Source organism: Acanthisitta chloris, unplaced genomic scaffold (genome assembly GCF_000695815.1).
Source record: "Acanthisitta chloris isolate BGI_N310 unplaced genomic scaffold, ASM69581v1 scaffold23001, whole genome shotgun sequence".
Lineage (NCBI taxonomy): Eukaryota > Metazoa > Chordata > Aves > Passeriformes > Acanthisittidae > Acanthisitta > Acanthisitta chloris.
In genome coordinates, this window is record NW_008654628.1 from 20,695 (window position 1) to 36,425 (window position 15,731).

Here is a 15,731-nt window from a genome sequence, read left to right on the forward strand (position 1 = left end):
ATTTTTTATAGAAAATTTATAGGCATTTACATAATTGGAAGATTTTGAAGGAAAAACAAGAACTAAGTACCATTTTTCATAATAAGCTTCTCTGATAGAACTCAGTTTGGAACCAGAAGAACTACTTTAGACTTCATTGAATACTCAAAGTCTGTTTTTTCAGCCTTTTTTTTTGTGAGCTATACCACAGGGTTTATATGGTGTAACTGTACAGCTGTCCAATTAGAGTAGCTGAAATATCAGACCTAGACCTTATTGATTAAGTCTAGGAGACATTTTGCCCTTATGTATTGAAGAAGAAAAAGAGAATTTTCTGCCACAGGAGGACCAGAGAAGCAGTGATATATCCTTCCATGAAGACATTATTGATGCAGCTGGACTCAGCCCTGAGCAACCTGACATCCTTCATTCTGCTTTGCACTGGAGGTTGGTCCAGATAACTGCCAAGGAATTTGTTAGTTGTACCCATCATAAATCACCACAATCAAAATTGCCTGACCACTATTCTCTGTGTAACCTTCAAGTTTCCAAGCAATTTCCAGGCAAGAGGGACACGGGGACTTACCAACACATCCAGCAGCTCACAGGATGGCAGGGGTGGTGAGGATGAAGAGAAGAATGTTCAATGTGAAGTTATAATATTTGTTTTGAATGTGTTTCAGGAAAGTGATTTATTATCAACAGAGGGACAACGGAAGTAAGTTCATTTACATATCACTTGCAAATGTTTTGGTAAATGAATTGTACATTCCAGAATGTTTAGATACAGAAATACCAGAAATATTTAACTTTTTGTTCACAGACATGTAGTTAGTAAAGAATTTTCTTTTCTTGAAAAGATTTACTGGAACTTTTCATTATGCCAATTTAATCAGTCCCACAGAACTTTACAGTGATCATTATGGAGATTGGTGTTGTAGCACAGTGTTCTCTTTTAGGCACAATAAATACAATGCTTTCTGCCCTTGCAAGTCTAACATAAAGAAATGGTCCTTTAACTATCTTTTTAATGCCTGCTTCGCCAGGGGGGACAGGGGAACAAACGTGTGGAGGAAAAGCTTGTTATCTCCCTGTTGCTGCCTTACCTTTTGCTAGTTACTTAATGACTTAGTGTGTTAATTACTCTGTCTCAGGCGCTGGGCTTGCCGCGCCAGTGCACTCCCCGTAAGGGGGCAGCCTTGATTGCTGCCTGAGGGACACCTCCGGCTGGGGAGAGATGCTTAGTGCAAGCACTGTCTGCAGAGAAGATGGGATATTCTGTGGTACCTCCATAAAGATGGGAAAGAGATGTTTGGCGCTGGTATTGGTACCCACTTCAGTGTTGCAACATCCAGGCTCAGCACCCATCATCTAGCCATTTCCTTTCAAATGGAAAAAAGCTGCTGTGGCCACTGTTGCACTGTTGCTTCTGAAGAAGGAATGGGAAAGAGCCACATGTATAAAACCTACATCCAGATTTGTGCAAAGTCAAAAGTTTTACCTGGATTCTTAGTTTGGCTAACATGGGATAGCAACTAAGAGCAGCAAAGAATGGCTTTGGGCTTTTGCATAGCTCCTTGCTCACATCTGGATCCCAACTGTTTTAACCCTGGCTCCATCTGAACAAAGTAGCTGTGGCCTAACATGACACCATGACATAAGGTCTTGATCTGAAAAGAATCCAGGATGAGAATCAAACAGAACATGTTGCCACTCCCTTCCAGATACGCTCATGATGTTTCTCCTCACATGGACCATAGCATGGAAGGGGAAGGGGGAGCAGTGCATGTCTGTCTCTTTAGCTTCATTTCAGGGTGCAGCTGGGGTGCACTCAGTGCATATACAGATCTGGAAGTCAGGAGGTGCTGTTGAGTCTTGAAATGTAGGCCCAGGAAGCTCCAGGTTAGAGGAAAATCCAAGTTAATTTGAGTCGAGCTCAGATGAAGAACAAGATTCTTACTACAAGGCCATGAGGATCTGACCTAACACAGAAGCTTGCTCAGCTTTAGATATGAAGGAGACTGATTGGTAGCTCTAAGACAATCCCCTCCTTCCTTAAGGGTTCAAGGAAAATTTTATTAACTGTAGAAGAAAGATAAATAACAGCTACAATTCTCACTTTATAGGGAAGGAAGCAGAAGCAGGGGTTTCAGCCCTCTTCTGAGTTCACATTTACCTTGGACTAAAAGATTATGCAGGGCTCAGGTCTGTCATATGAAATATCTGTTTGAAATTCATAGGCTTTATGTATTTGTGGCTGTATTCATGTTCAGGACTGAGTTACTAGAAGAAAAAGAAACGGAAAACAAAAGGAAGAAAGAAAAAAAGAAGTCTCTCTGCCCATTACTTTACTCCACATTTCTTTTTTTTAAGGATAACAGTTCCAGTTACAAAGACCAAATAGTTTTAACTAATTTCTTACCTTATATCTTCATACATAAAAACACTAACCCAGTTCCTCTTAAAGTATCTCATACATAGAGGAACTATCACCTCCAGGTATAACATCAGTCTAGACTTTTTTTTTTTAATAGCATGGGGTTTTTCCATTTTGGATTGAAACATTGGAAGATACATGCAATGCCCCATAGCTGTGAATCAATGCCTGTGGAGATGGTTATTGTCCTCATTTCAGCCTTGGCTGTTGCCCAGGTTGTTCTTGTTCAGTGGAAACAAAGCCACTGTTGGTCTTGCAATGTGAGTAGCTTGTCAGAAAGGGTAGTTTTGGAGCTCTAGTGGTTAAGACAACATCTTTCTCAGGTTACAGTTGAGACCCATGACAGTTTTCAGGGTTTACACCTCGCAAGACAACTGAGCCTCTGTGAAAAGCAGCAAGGTCTTTTGGTCAGGTGGAGAATAGATTTTATATAGGAAGAAAAAAACCAACTTGTATTTTATTTTATGTGTATTTGTACTGATGCTGTTGTCAGTCTTCAGTAGGTTAAAGCTTTTAAGAAAGAGAGTTGGAGTTTTCAAACAACTATCTAATAATGGACTAAGTACAAGAACAAAGTCACTACCCTTATCTTGCTGAAGTATTGCTACAGAGGGTTTACTGAAAGAATCGAAGGCCTCTATTCATAAAGTTACTCTGGTACATAACTGATTAAGGAGGAAACTTCTTTTGTATTCCAGGTGCTAAAACTTGGGCTTAGGGTGCTTCAGCTCACTTCCTTCCCCCTACCACAGACTTCTCTGCAAACCTGAGAAAACTAGAGTAACATGATTTCCATCATTGACTTCGCTATTCACAAGATTTTTTTTTTAAAAGTAAGGCATCTCAGAAAGGACCAGTCCTTAAAAACCAATTTGTGAATTTTAAGGAAATAAACAAATAATGGGGATTTCACAGGTATTTCACACAAGCAGAATTTAAACATACAAGCAGCTTCTTCATTTTTCCATCTTCAGCAGCTGATGAGTGTCCTAGGCCACTGAAATGCATTTTTTGGTAACTGAACTTCCTAATTATGGTCACATCAGTAACTTCCATGATCGATACTCTATATCTTGGCAATTGGATCTCAGATTCTGAAGCATCATACCCCCTGATTTGACAGGTCTGATAAATACTAAAGCATTAAACCTTGATACAATTTACAGAAACAGTTTTAGTACAAGATATAAAACTAGCCTGATCTATGACAGCTTTACAGTTAGTGGAGTTTCACAGTGACATCAAATTGCATTGCAGAGGTTGTGAAACAGGCTCTTCAGTTGTACCTTCCAGAGTTAGGAACAGCGATGAAGTGTTTGTCATGTACAAGTGAAGTATCTAATGAAATCACAGATAGTGCAGCTCATTGAGGATTTTAGCTTTGTGTCACTAACTCTCTACTTTTACACACACACACTCCTGAGCACACACAATACCTGAGTACGTATAGTATAGTCATATATGATACTACTTTACCATTATGTTCTTTAACTTCCCTTCTAGATCAGTCTGCTCTATGATTCAATCATTTTATGTTCATGTTTGCTTTTCAGTTCAGAGCTTTTCAAGTATTTTTTTTTCCTATTAATATTTCCTTTGCTGATTTTGATGGATATTTAGAATAAAGAATACAACACTAAAGTGACTGAAGTCACTCAGGCTGTCCATGTCTTTTTTTTTCCAGTGAAAATATTATGCAAAAAAGTGGTATCAAATCAGTGCTGAAACACACTGGAACTCTAAGTTTGCATACAGTGATGAGCAGCTGGGAAGGTCCCTGTCTGCCTGAGAAAGCCTGTAGGATTCTAAAAACCATGCACTCTGTGTTGCCTTAGAATTATAAAATCAACCAGATTGGAAAAGACCTCCAAGATCATCAAGTCCAACCCTATCATGGTTATTAGACCATGGCATTAAGCGCCACATCCAGTCTCATCTTGAAAACCTCCAGGGATGGTGAATCCATCACCTCTCCGGGCAGCCCATTCCAATGCCCTATTACTCTCTCTGTAAATATTTCCTCCTAATATCCAACCTAAACCTCCCCTGGCAGAGTTTGAGTCTGTGCCCTCTTGTCCTATTGCTCGTTGCCTGTGAGAAGAGACCAACCCCCACCTGACTACAACCTCCTTTCAGGTAGTTGTAGAGGGTGATAAGGTCTCTCCTGAGCCTCCTCCAGGCATTATTCTCCTTAGCAGTACTTAAAATTAGTTAATGTCTACTACAGAGAAGTAACCATTCCAAAAAAAATGCTTATAGCCTACAATTCTGACAGTACTATTACATGTGTAACTTTGTCTTCAGCAATTGAAGCTTCAATCCCAACCATTAGTTTGCAGGAGTCAGTCACACCTACTAAGTGACATAGGCAATGTGGAAAAAATATACTTTTAAATGTGTTTAGCCTAATTTAGGGAGGATTCAGTACAACTATAACAATCACAACACTACAATAAGACTTTGTGATGGGTTTTGTGTTTCTGCAGTGCATTTTAAAATAAGCAAACATCTGGGCCAGAAACATATTGGGGCCTCACTTTTCAGTTCATAGCTGCGTGACAGCAGCAAAGGTTCCTACTCCAGTAAAAGAGGAACTGAAGCAGAGCCTTGTTCAGTAAAAATAGTAGAACCAGAAGCTGAAGTTCACTTTGCACTAAGCTTTGGCAGTTCTGCTTCACGGTCTGTTTAGTTGGGAGAGTAAAGTCTTTTCACACCTACCATCTATCTGTGTATGAAGTTGCTTTATAATAGCAAACACTGCTCACAGTGGGTCTCTGCCAGTAGATGGTTTATTGCACTTATTTCATGTTAGTTAAGACTGTTTGTCACCAAAGCAACTTCCAAGTTTGTGCGTCAAGTAGTAACTGCACTCATGTTTTCTAACCAGACACTTCTGTATAGTTTTCTCACACACTGTTGATCTCCTTGCGTGAGCTTGCTTCCTTTAAAAGCATGTCATGTAGTAATGCTAAAGTTACAGATTTCTACCAGTATAGTAACTGCCAATATCTGGTCCACTGTAGTTCAAAGACTAGCAAATAGGACAAACATTAAGATACGAAGTCAAATGATTAGTGAGATCCTTATTTAAGATAAATGAAAATATAACTAGTATACATCATTGCATCAGATAAGGAAACCTGATTGAGGAGCAGAAAATGTAAAGATGGTCACTTTTAGAATTTAAGCAACTCAGTTAAAGCATACAGGAAATTGTCCATTTGAGATGAAAATAAACAGAAAAAAAAAGTACTGCTCCTCTAAGCACAGACAGGTCTAGATTTCTGCATTACAGTTCTTCCAGGTGGCAGTTATTATGTTTGCATTCATGTGCATATAATTTTTGTTTGATTTGGTAGGAAACATTTAAATAAGTCAAAATCTGAAAAACAACCACATGCTCACTAAAGAGAAACCAGCCCTCTACTTCTGCTTGCTTACACATTTTTCTTACTTGCCATCCAGCTGTTGACTGCTTGGCTTATGCCTGTATAGTTCACATATAGGTTACACACAATGGTGTCTAATCCTGAAGAGAAGAAACCAAACACTTTCTCCTGCCTGTAACAACATGCTTGCATCTTTAAGAGCAAGAGAAAGGACATCAGGTGAAGAGGCAGAACATGCTGTTTTCAATGGGAGGGGTAAACCTAGGGCTCCTTTTCTCTGATCAAAAACTGCTTTATTTACTTTTTCTGTCCCAAGAGCTCAAGTAGCTCAAGTAGCCAGCCCTCCATTGCATAGCATGGCTTGGAAGGCAGCATCAGCTGACAAACCTTTGTCTGAATCTTTGAAGTTATGGTGGGTATTTGCATGTATATACATCCCTGCTCTGGATAATCATGCAATTCTCAGACATAGTCAGAGCCTAGAGAGAATTGCACAGTCCTGTTAGTAGAAATAAAGCAAAGGATTGAAGTGATTGACTCCCACCCTCCCCTTTAAAGTGCTTTGCAAACATGTAAAAAAGAAGTTTGGTCTCTTTTTGAAAGAAAAAGGAAATGAAAGTCAAAGGGAGCATAAAATCAGCCCTAAATGGAAAGGCCATTCATTAGCTTTCTCAAAAAGAACAAAAAATAAAAAGCAGCAACTACTTACTAGATGCAAGAGAAACAGCAACAGCCTGTACCTTCCAAAAGAGCCTTATCCAGGCTTATCAAGAATGTAAAACGTCTCCTGAAAAAAAAGGCATGCTGGGGAAGGCTCCTATTTCAAAGCAGCCAGAGCTAAAAAAGTTGCAGAAAAGCAACCAAGGCTCAGCTGTGGATAATTTTGGCAAGAGGGAAGAGATTGCCCTTCACCAGATGGCCACATATAAAGTAACATGGGTGTGAGCCTAGTACAGAGGGGAATGGGGTGGGTGTATGAGATTTTAAAAAATAAACTTGGAGCCTGTTTTCTGCTAATTCACCTTGTAAAAACCTGATTTTCAATAGGTTTACATCTGTGTTCAGATAGTGCTATAAATTCTCCATTTTGCTCACAGATTTTGCACTCATTGAGGTGCAGGCAATTATGTGCCTGCAACTGTATTATGTACTCTGGGCTGTGGGGTGGCAGCAAAGAATGCTAGTCAGAGAATTATAATCCTTGAAAATCCTACTACCTATCCTACCCATTTTTCTTGACATGAAGGCAGGAGTCTAGCATACCAGATGGGGAAGGAAGGAAAAATCTTACTAATATTCTGACTCTGTATTTTCCCAATGGATATTCTATCAGTTACTCAGCTGATTCTTCTAATGCAATTTGCCTGCTGTTGGAAGCTTTCCATTGGTGAAAATTAAATTAATACAATATATGCGAACAAAGTCATCCTCCCCTGGCATAATAGAAACCTTAAAATCTGAGGTAGAAAGGCAGATGAAACATGAAAGCCTCACTTCTGGTACCCTAGGTGGCTGCCTCTTTTACTGATTATATAACTTGTATCATGTGGCAGTCATGGAATAAGAACTTACTTGGGAATGTAGTTGAAAAATGAAGCAGCATTGATTTCTGTACCTAAGTAATGAAGCAAATCTTGAAAATAAGGTTGGTTGATTTACTTAACGTAGAAATCCCTGCCAATTTTCGATGTACTGTCAAGTACAGGCATATTAACTAAACCTTAAAAAACCCAAACAGCCTGATTTATTCTTTCTTCCATGCATATGTTTTTGAGTATTTAAATATGCCTACATCAAAAGAAGCTAGGTTTTTAGGGAGCCAGTTAGCTTGCATTGCCAAGTTAACAAGTTCTGGTAAGGTCAATGTCTTACAATAAATCTAATTATTACACAGTTATTTTCTTTACGTATACAGTTTTTCACCATCTACTATAAGATGGAAAGGATAGCAGTATAATACTCTTCTGTTGAATTTGCTGGTGATAGACATTCTAACTTGCTCAGAGTGAGGGGAGCATTGTGAGGGAAGCAGAGGACAGATAGGCGTTTTTCAGTTGGTGCTTGTATGACCTGTTTAATCTGCATAATTAAAAAATGGGAAAGTTGTCTATGACGCTGATGCTGACTTCACTTTTAGGTCTTTTTGAGCTCATTTGAACTACAGTAATGAGAAAAACATTTTACCTTTGGGCAGCAATCTAATTTGTCAGGAAATTCCTCTTGCTATGATGGGTGGATGAGGAAAATTTGGAATAATATGATCCAGATGTTAAAGCCCCCATTTAGCAGCAATGCAGTTGTATTATTTTATGGAATTGTCCAGATGGTGACCTTCCAGTATTAATAATAAATCAATACTGGGGTTTGCATCTGTTTGACTCAATTCCTATCTTTGTTCTCATTTACAAGACAAAATACTCATGCATTTCATTTAGAGGCTAATAGTATTAAAATTAACAATCTGGAAGACATAAAAATCAATAAGGAAATTGGAAACAATTACTGCAAACAATATATACCAATTGATCTGATAACAGCATCACCCAAGAGGTCGTACTACCATTAAAAAAATTAATTCTAATTTCATTTCATTTTGCAGCTAACATGATCACAAAATTCTTTTATATATTTGTATTAAAAAGTAGCCACTTTACTGGATATGTGTGTCCATTCAGTTTTGGCTTTGCCATTTAAATTCAGACTGTACTTTCAGACTACTGGAAAAAAGCAACCCATGTTACATAAGCACGGTGGAGAAGAATCACACATTGGACAGTAGCAAGGCAGACAGGCAACGGGAGCCTTTGGTGGCCTCTGGTGAAGGCTAAGAGACCTCAGACTCTGCAGTCATGGATGTGTAGGTGTCACAGACCTGTGGGATGCCAGAAGGGCTGCATGGCATAGCAGGAGCCCTGTCAGTTTTATGGTCACACACAGCAGACTGCTGTCCCCTAAAGTCAGGGCTGCAGGGTGGAGAAATGTCTAAGAGTGATGTGATCCATTGATGATATGTAATTATTTTGTACAGGTGTTTTTATCTGTTAGTTTATTTAAAATTATATGGTGAAATACCAATACTTTGCTTAATAGTTCCATGCTTTCTGGGGTCTGGGGGGATTTTTTTAAGGGTTTCTCCTTTTTTCTTAAGAAAAGAAGAATTGTGTCCTCCTTCAGTTGAAATCTGTGGCAAAACTCTGTTAAGTTTCCCAGGGAGTAACACACATTCCTTCAGAATTCTATTTTGGAGTTAAAGAAAGAGATTAATCTTTCATAGAAATAGCATTTTACTCTAGGTGAATTGTGCTTTTTCTTTGCTTTTAAAAAAGTCCCCCTGCACCAAACTGATCATAAATTTTAAAACCACCTCCCCTCAGAATGATTTTTTTTTAGTTTTAGTAACCATTCTGTAAAGATGCAGGAGCTAATTCTACAAATGCATACTGAAGTCAGTCTTGCTTTATCTTTGTTATCATCAGGCTTCCACAATCCCAAATCCACAGTTTATTAATGTGATTGCAGAGAGAACTGACATTATAGGGCTTTTGTCTCTTCAGTGGGTTTCAAGTATTTGCTTACTGGAAAAGAAGTAGAATATTTAATCACTGTAGGCAATTTAGGCAAATAGTACATATTGAGCTTGATGCCATTTCATTTAGAAAAAAGGAAAGGTTTAGAAGTTTAAGCCACAGAATTTTGTGCTGTAGAAAGAGTTTTTAAGAAAATTCTTCAGTAATGTGGTTATGTACCCAAGCAGCATCCCAAAGTACTGCAGCCAAATGTTCCTTTCTGAATGTTTATAAGAGCAGCTCCGAGTCTTAGAGTGCAAACTGCCTCCACTGATTTCAGAAAACTTGCTCCCAAAGCTTTAGTCCTGTGGTCATCATATATAATTTGAGTTTGAACAAAATTGCTTTTATCAGTAGCATTATTTCTATCAATAGACAATTTATTTTTTTGAGGATAGGATGTGAGGGGTCTGATGAGTTCTATCAGTCTTATAACCATTTACTGCATTGGGTTTACTAATTATTTCCAGGGTGCAAGGCAGACTAAGATTCTAGAGACAAAGATGCTGTACAAGTTACTTTTTATGTCTGAGTTTTACAGTTTGACAATGTTAATTAAATCTAACGATATAATATAGAAACACAGTCTGTCATTACTCTGAAATGACTGTCTCAATTTTGCCAACAGTGAGTCACACTGCTGCAGATGTGGGTTGTTCCTCTTTTATTTCACCATCAACCTTTGCTATTGGAGATTGCTGTCCTTGTGAGGAATGCCCTCAATTATTACTGTTGCATCAGTTTCAGAGCAGCCCACAAGCCTCTCTTGGGAACAACAACACAGTATATCCTTTTTTGTTGGTTTTGCCTTGTTCTAGAGTTCTTCTGGTTTTGCTTCTTAAAGGAAAGAAGAAGAGCAAATAAAAATTTCCCTAGAACAAACTACAAAAAAGGCTATTAGCTGTACAATTTGCAGGAATCTTCCAATTGCAGTATGAGTAAGTTCCTCTAAACATATGTTTATCAAATATGACATGCAAATGAAAAAGACTTGAACAAGACTTAAAATTAAATTCATTCCATCAGTTCCAACCATAAGCTGAGACAGGGGAGATTCAGATTAGATATTAGGAAAACTTTTTTCACTCTCAGGGTGGTCAGGCACTGGTATAGGTTGCCCAGGGAGGTGATGGAGTCACCATCCCTAGAAGTGTCTAAGAGGTATCTGGATCTGGCACTGGATGATATGGTTTTGGGTTTAGGGGTTACTGTAGAGTGACAGGTTGAAGGTTGGACTTGACGATCTTAATGTCTCTTCCAACCGCGATGATTCTACAAATCTATCTTGCTTTATCGTTTTGCAGATTCACCATCAGCAGTCATCCTAGGTGTTATTGAGCCTGAAGAGATCGATTTGATATATATACCAAATAGTCTGAATTTATTCCTTAGAGCCCTCTTTGCATCCCTAAAGAGAGGTCTGTATTCTTCCTTCTCCAATCATCTGAAACTCTGCCTCTCCACCCTGGGCTCATAAAGACCTCATTAATGGTGCAGAGATTGCTTCTGCTAACTCTTAAGTGGTTTAGATAAATTTGATTGGTGGTATACTGGCTTGACTATATTTTACTTACCTCAGTTGTTTTTCACCTGTTCTGTCCTATGTCTCCCTCCTTCACAATTCCAAACTGTTAGTTTGAGTTATGTTAGCAATCTGTTCACAATTACCATTTCTTGTGAAGACTGAAGCAAAACAAAATGGGTTTGGTGTGGGGGGTTTTCCCCATACTTTTTCCTGTATTACACGTTTTTATTTACCTTTCTGTAAGGGAAAAATACAGAAGTGCAAAACTTCTGTTGAACTTATATAAATATTTTGGTAGACACTACATATGCAGCATTCTGTGCCACCCTGCAAAATACACAGAGTCATGGGCAGTCTTTCTGTTTTTCTATCCATAGGCTGGTCTACAAATGGTTCCTCCCAGTCTATGAACTGGGTTATACAATTGGAATTGTGGATTATCTAGCCATAATATTTACCATGTTTGGATTTAATTTATTCTTTAGGTAGGTAACTTCAGGGAAAATAGAGATTGGCAACTGCTATGGGCTGGTCTGTTCACCACCCACCTCTACATGTGAAACCCCCTTTTACATTATGTAGCTGTATGTTCTCCTACTTCTTGTTCTTTTTAGTTGCATAACTGATCTTTAGTCATTTAATCATTTTACAACTTGTGTTTGTGGTGTGAAGAGAGATGGGGAAAACCCTTAAATTTTGTACAGCCACTGTGCTCACTCATTTAATCCCCTAATTAATCCTCAGTCCTCCATTTATGCACCTGAAGGAGATGAGCCATAGAAAGTTTTGACATAGTGGATAAAAATAAATAAGTACATTCATGTCAAAACCACTTCATAATTCTTTCTGATAATCATGATTTCCCACTTTATCAGGCTATAATGTTGCTTGGGTGTTCTTCTCTTTTTGTTTTTACTATTGCTCAAGGTTTTTACTCCAGTGAACTTCTGCTTCCTTCAAACTGCAGGCTTATTTTCATTTTCTTTTACAGCAGCAAGTGCCCTCATACTGAAGTAGCTTTTGAATTCAGCTTTGCTATAGGTAGTCCAAGCTGATACATTTTTTTTACAGAAAGGGACTCTGCTTAAAGTCTTCTCATACAGAACAATTAGATTTCTCTCACAGAAGCAACAAGATCAGCCAAGTCTCAATAAGGTGTAAGATACCAGTCAAAGAAATATTGTTTCTATAGCTGAAAGGGCCCATTGTCCTCCTTGATACAAATTCCTCAGAGTAAAATTTTTGCTAAAATGCAGCAAGTGGTATTTAATCCCCTAGTGCCCAAGCCCCCCAACCCAATATAGTCTGCAAAAATGTTAACATCTCTTCTAAGCTCTCTGAGAGAGTTACATGTAACAGGGCTTGGAAGACTGAAACCTGGCTACCAAATACTCATGAAACTGGAGCTTCTCAGCATTAAAAGGGACTTGCCATTTCTGCTGCTATAGGGCACAAAGACCCATTAAATTAGAGCTGACAAATTTTGTAGTTATATCTTCAAAATACACTGGTGGGGGGATTTAGCTGGTTAAATAACATATTTCAACAGAATAAAGCTGAACAGTATTGGTAACTCAAAACTGAAGTCTCTGCCAAGAATTTTCCATCAGAGCTACATACTTTTGGATTAATTGACTATACAATGTATGGGCAATAAATCTGACACTTAAAGAAACAGCTGATTTACATATGTGCAGTATTTGCAATACCTCTAAGAAGTGTTGGGCTTACAGCAGATGCATTATGAGGTTGATCTACATGCTCTTGAGGAATCCCTGGAATTTCTGGTCAGACAGTACCTCAAACTGAGTCCAGCACACCAGCTCTGCATGGGCTGCTAATCAGACATAAAGAAAAATCTAGATGTATTAAGAAGTTCTGGTGTTTTGGTAAAGAACAGGCTCACATGAGTAGTCTTTTACAGTTTTAAGACAGAAAAGAGTCTGGTGACTCCATGGATATTGGTGTGACACTGCTTTTTTATGTACTGTACTGTGGGAGTAATGGGATAAGACTTTGCAGAGATTTGTTCTGGCTACATGGCTTCCACCATTGCTGTAAGTGCTGAGGATCTTTGCCCCAAATACCACTTGCAAGAACTGGAAGTGAGCCCTTGAATCTCTTGTGCCCCTGGGTTATGAGAATAAGGTCTACTGGATACTCTTGTGGTAAACTAAATCTCTTTCCTTTGAGAAGAGCTGTTCTTCTGCCATGGACAAACTGCTGAACTCCCTCATCAATCTTACATTTAGAAGAACACTTTGAATGTAGTAGCCAGTAACATATGCTAGGGCCTGATTTGGGGTTTCCAGCAGGCAGATCCCTACATGCAAGATGCTACATAATTTTCCTAATAGCTGTAAGAAGACAAACTTTTCCTTCCCCAAAGTCTGTGTAAGATTCTTCTTGCCCTTTCCTTTTTATAGCTGCTATCTTCCAAGTAAGGTGATTATGTCAGCATAATTCTCTTATGTCCAGTTGCTTAACCTCAAGCAGATGGTTGCAAAAGTTCTTGCATCAGCAATAGCATTTTAATTATTCCTTGGTAACTCTGCATCCTGGCACTAGTCAACTAAGAAAACTGTAGCCATTTTCATGCCGTCCTTATCTTTGATGGCAGTTGAAATATGTTTATGCATCCTTGACTCTAGGCAAATATTTTGTTGTTCTTTGGCTTCTTTTTTTCCTGTAAATTTGATCTTGACAGTTTTACAACACCAGTGGCATACCAACAAGAAATTTTTGCAATGACATCTGCAGAGTCTGCGGGCAGAAAAACTTTGTGGATATAAACAAAGAAGGGATCATTGAAAATACCTACCAGCTGTCCTGTAATCATGGATATCCTTTCCATGTATGTAATTACGAAAATGCTGTTTTCTCATCTTTTATGCTGCATTAAAAAGTAATAATGACAAAAAAAGGAACCAAAACCACGTTCAGAAGCATAGCATACTTTTGTCATAGCACAGAAGTAAACACAGTTCTCTGATATAAGTTGAGGCCATGCAGATTTTTGGCCTAAATCCTCCGTCCAGGTATTTGGTGCACAGCCTTTGTGGGTCTGCCTGGCAGAATGTTGGACCAGGCATGCTGACCCATGAGTCAGGTCTGCTAATTCAGGCTCCCTCCTGGCTGTGCCTGGGGCTGTGTTTGCTGGATAGTTTTAAGGCAGATGTGGAACCCTTCCAAGCCATGGCACATATACACCCTGCAGCCTGACATAAGACCCAGTGACTCATACTCAGGGATACCAAACAACTCGGCATTTTGTGTTCCAAAAACTAAAATGAAAAGTATCGCATATGTGCTGGAACAATGTTACTAATCACCCCCTTCTGCACTTCATAAAAGGATCCTGGCTTCCTGCTAGCTGGAAAATCTGAATACCAGTCTGGCTGTTCAGGACATTGGATTCAGCTTTACAATAATTCTAAATAGTCTAAATATTTTAAGTAATTTGAAACTGCTTGGTTATAAAACAAGACAGTATTCATACTCAGCCATTAAAATTATCTGTTCATGGTTTGACCACGTTTGCAGATGTAAGCACTGGGCCTTTTTTGTATTTAAAAGTTCCCTTAACAATACACCTGATACTGGGTTTCATGAATCTTTCATCTGCAGTTGGTGTATTGTTGGCAAGAACCAGACTTGCCCATACTGCCCTGAGAAAGCTGATTTGCAAGGGATGTTAAGTAGCCCATACCCTCCCCGTAACAAGTGTGCTTTTGATTTGTATTTTCTGAAACATAGCCTGATTACTTACTAATTCTTGTTTTGATCTGCAGTGGAGGTATGAGACAGCCACATTAAATAAATGGAAAAACAATTATTATTAAGGAACAATTATATTTAGGGAAGATGATAGTTCTGTTTGCCTTTATCTTATCTAAGACCCCAAGCAAGCAAGGAAAAGTGCATATATATTTTCCTTCTTGATTTTAAGACATAAGGAAATAATTTTCATAATGAGAGGAACACTTTAAAGAATGTAAATTGCAGTTTTAGAGAGACTATGCAGTGGATTTTGCTCTTTAATGAAATAACAAAAATTATATAATCCACTTTCAGAACAAGTGCTTTTTCTCCTCCACTTCTCCTACTAGTTAGTAAACAAAATTTTTCCTTTAGCAAACAAAATAATAGTTGCAGATCTGATGTTGCATCTGTAGAAAAATGCTTGAATGGAAGCAAAGTTTGGCTTAATTTTTTGAAGCCTGTTTTAATCATATGTAAGGAAGATATTTAATTTTAACCTTACCCGTATTAAAAAAAAAAAAAAGGAAATAAAGTACAAGACTTGAAATAAAAAAGATATTTCAAAAATTTAACCCTTTCTTAACTTTTTCTTTGATTCTGACTAAGAAAAAAACCCCCAAGATTTACCTATTGTTGCATTTTCTTTTCAGTTTCCTTATCAACAGATTATGTGGGAACACATAAGTATTTTATGGACAACTTCTGGACTGGCTCTGCTACCTAGTAGTTTGGCAATTGGTCCTTATAAGCTATCATCCGAGGCATTAATTACTCACTGGGTCTAGAAGAGAAATCAAATTATTAGTGAGAATTCAAAGTGTTGGATATTTATCTGTCTACAAAAATATGCATGTTATGTACTTAATTTTAAGAGACTAGAGAAAGTAGCATTTGGTGGAACTCTGGTGTGCTAGAAACTCTTTTGCAAGATAGTACCTCTTTTTGCATTATGGCAAGGCTGTACAGCATCAAATACGAAAACATATATTATTTTCCCACAGTATAGATTAAAAGAAATTGATGCTTCTAATGGGAAGCTCAAGTTAGAAAAAAAAATACTAGATTTATGTCTT

The 15,731-nt window shown here is 38.2% G+C and overlaps 1 protein-coding gene across 1 annotated transcript; it reads left to right on the forward strand.

Annotated features, from left to right (window-relative positions):
* The first annotated feature begins 2,559 nt into the window (after positions 1–2,559).
* On the forward strand, positions 2,560–15,463 carry LOC103810702 (RING finger protein 175-like). Its single transcript, XM_009083617.1, is given in 11 exon segments — positions 2,560–2,680; positions 10,004–10,035; positions 10,037–10,103; positions 10,106–10,154; positions 11,274–11,381; positions 12,832–12,889; positions 12,891–12,953; positions 13,604–13,734; positions 14,497–14,612; positions 15,344–15,405; positions 15,407–15,463. Coding segments are annotated over 11 exon segments (864 nt in total).
* The last annotated feature ends 268 nt before the right edge of the window (positions 15,464–15,731 follow it).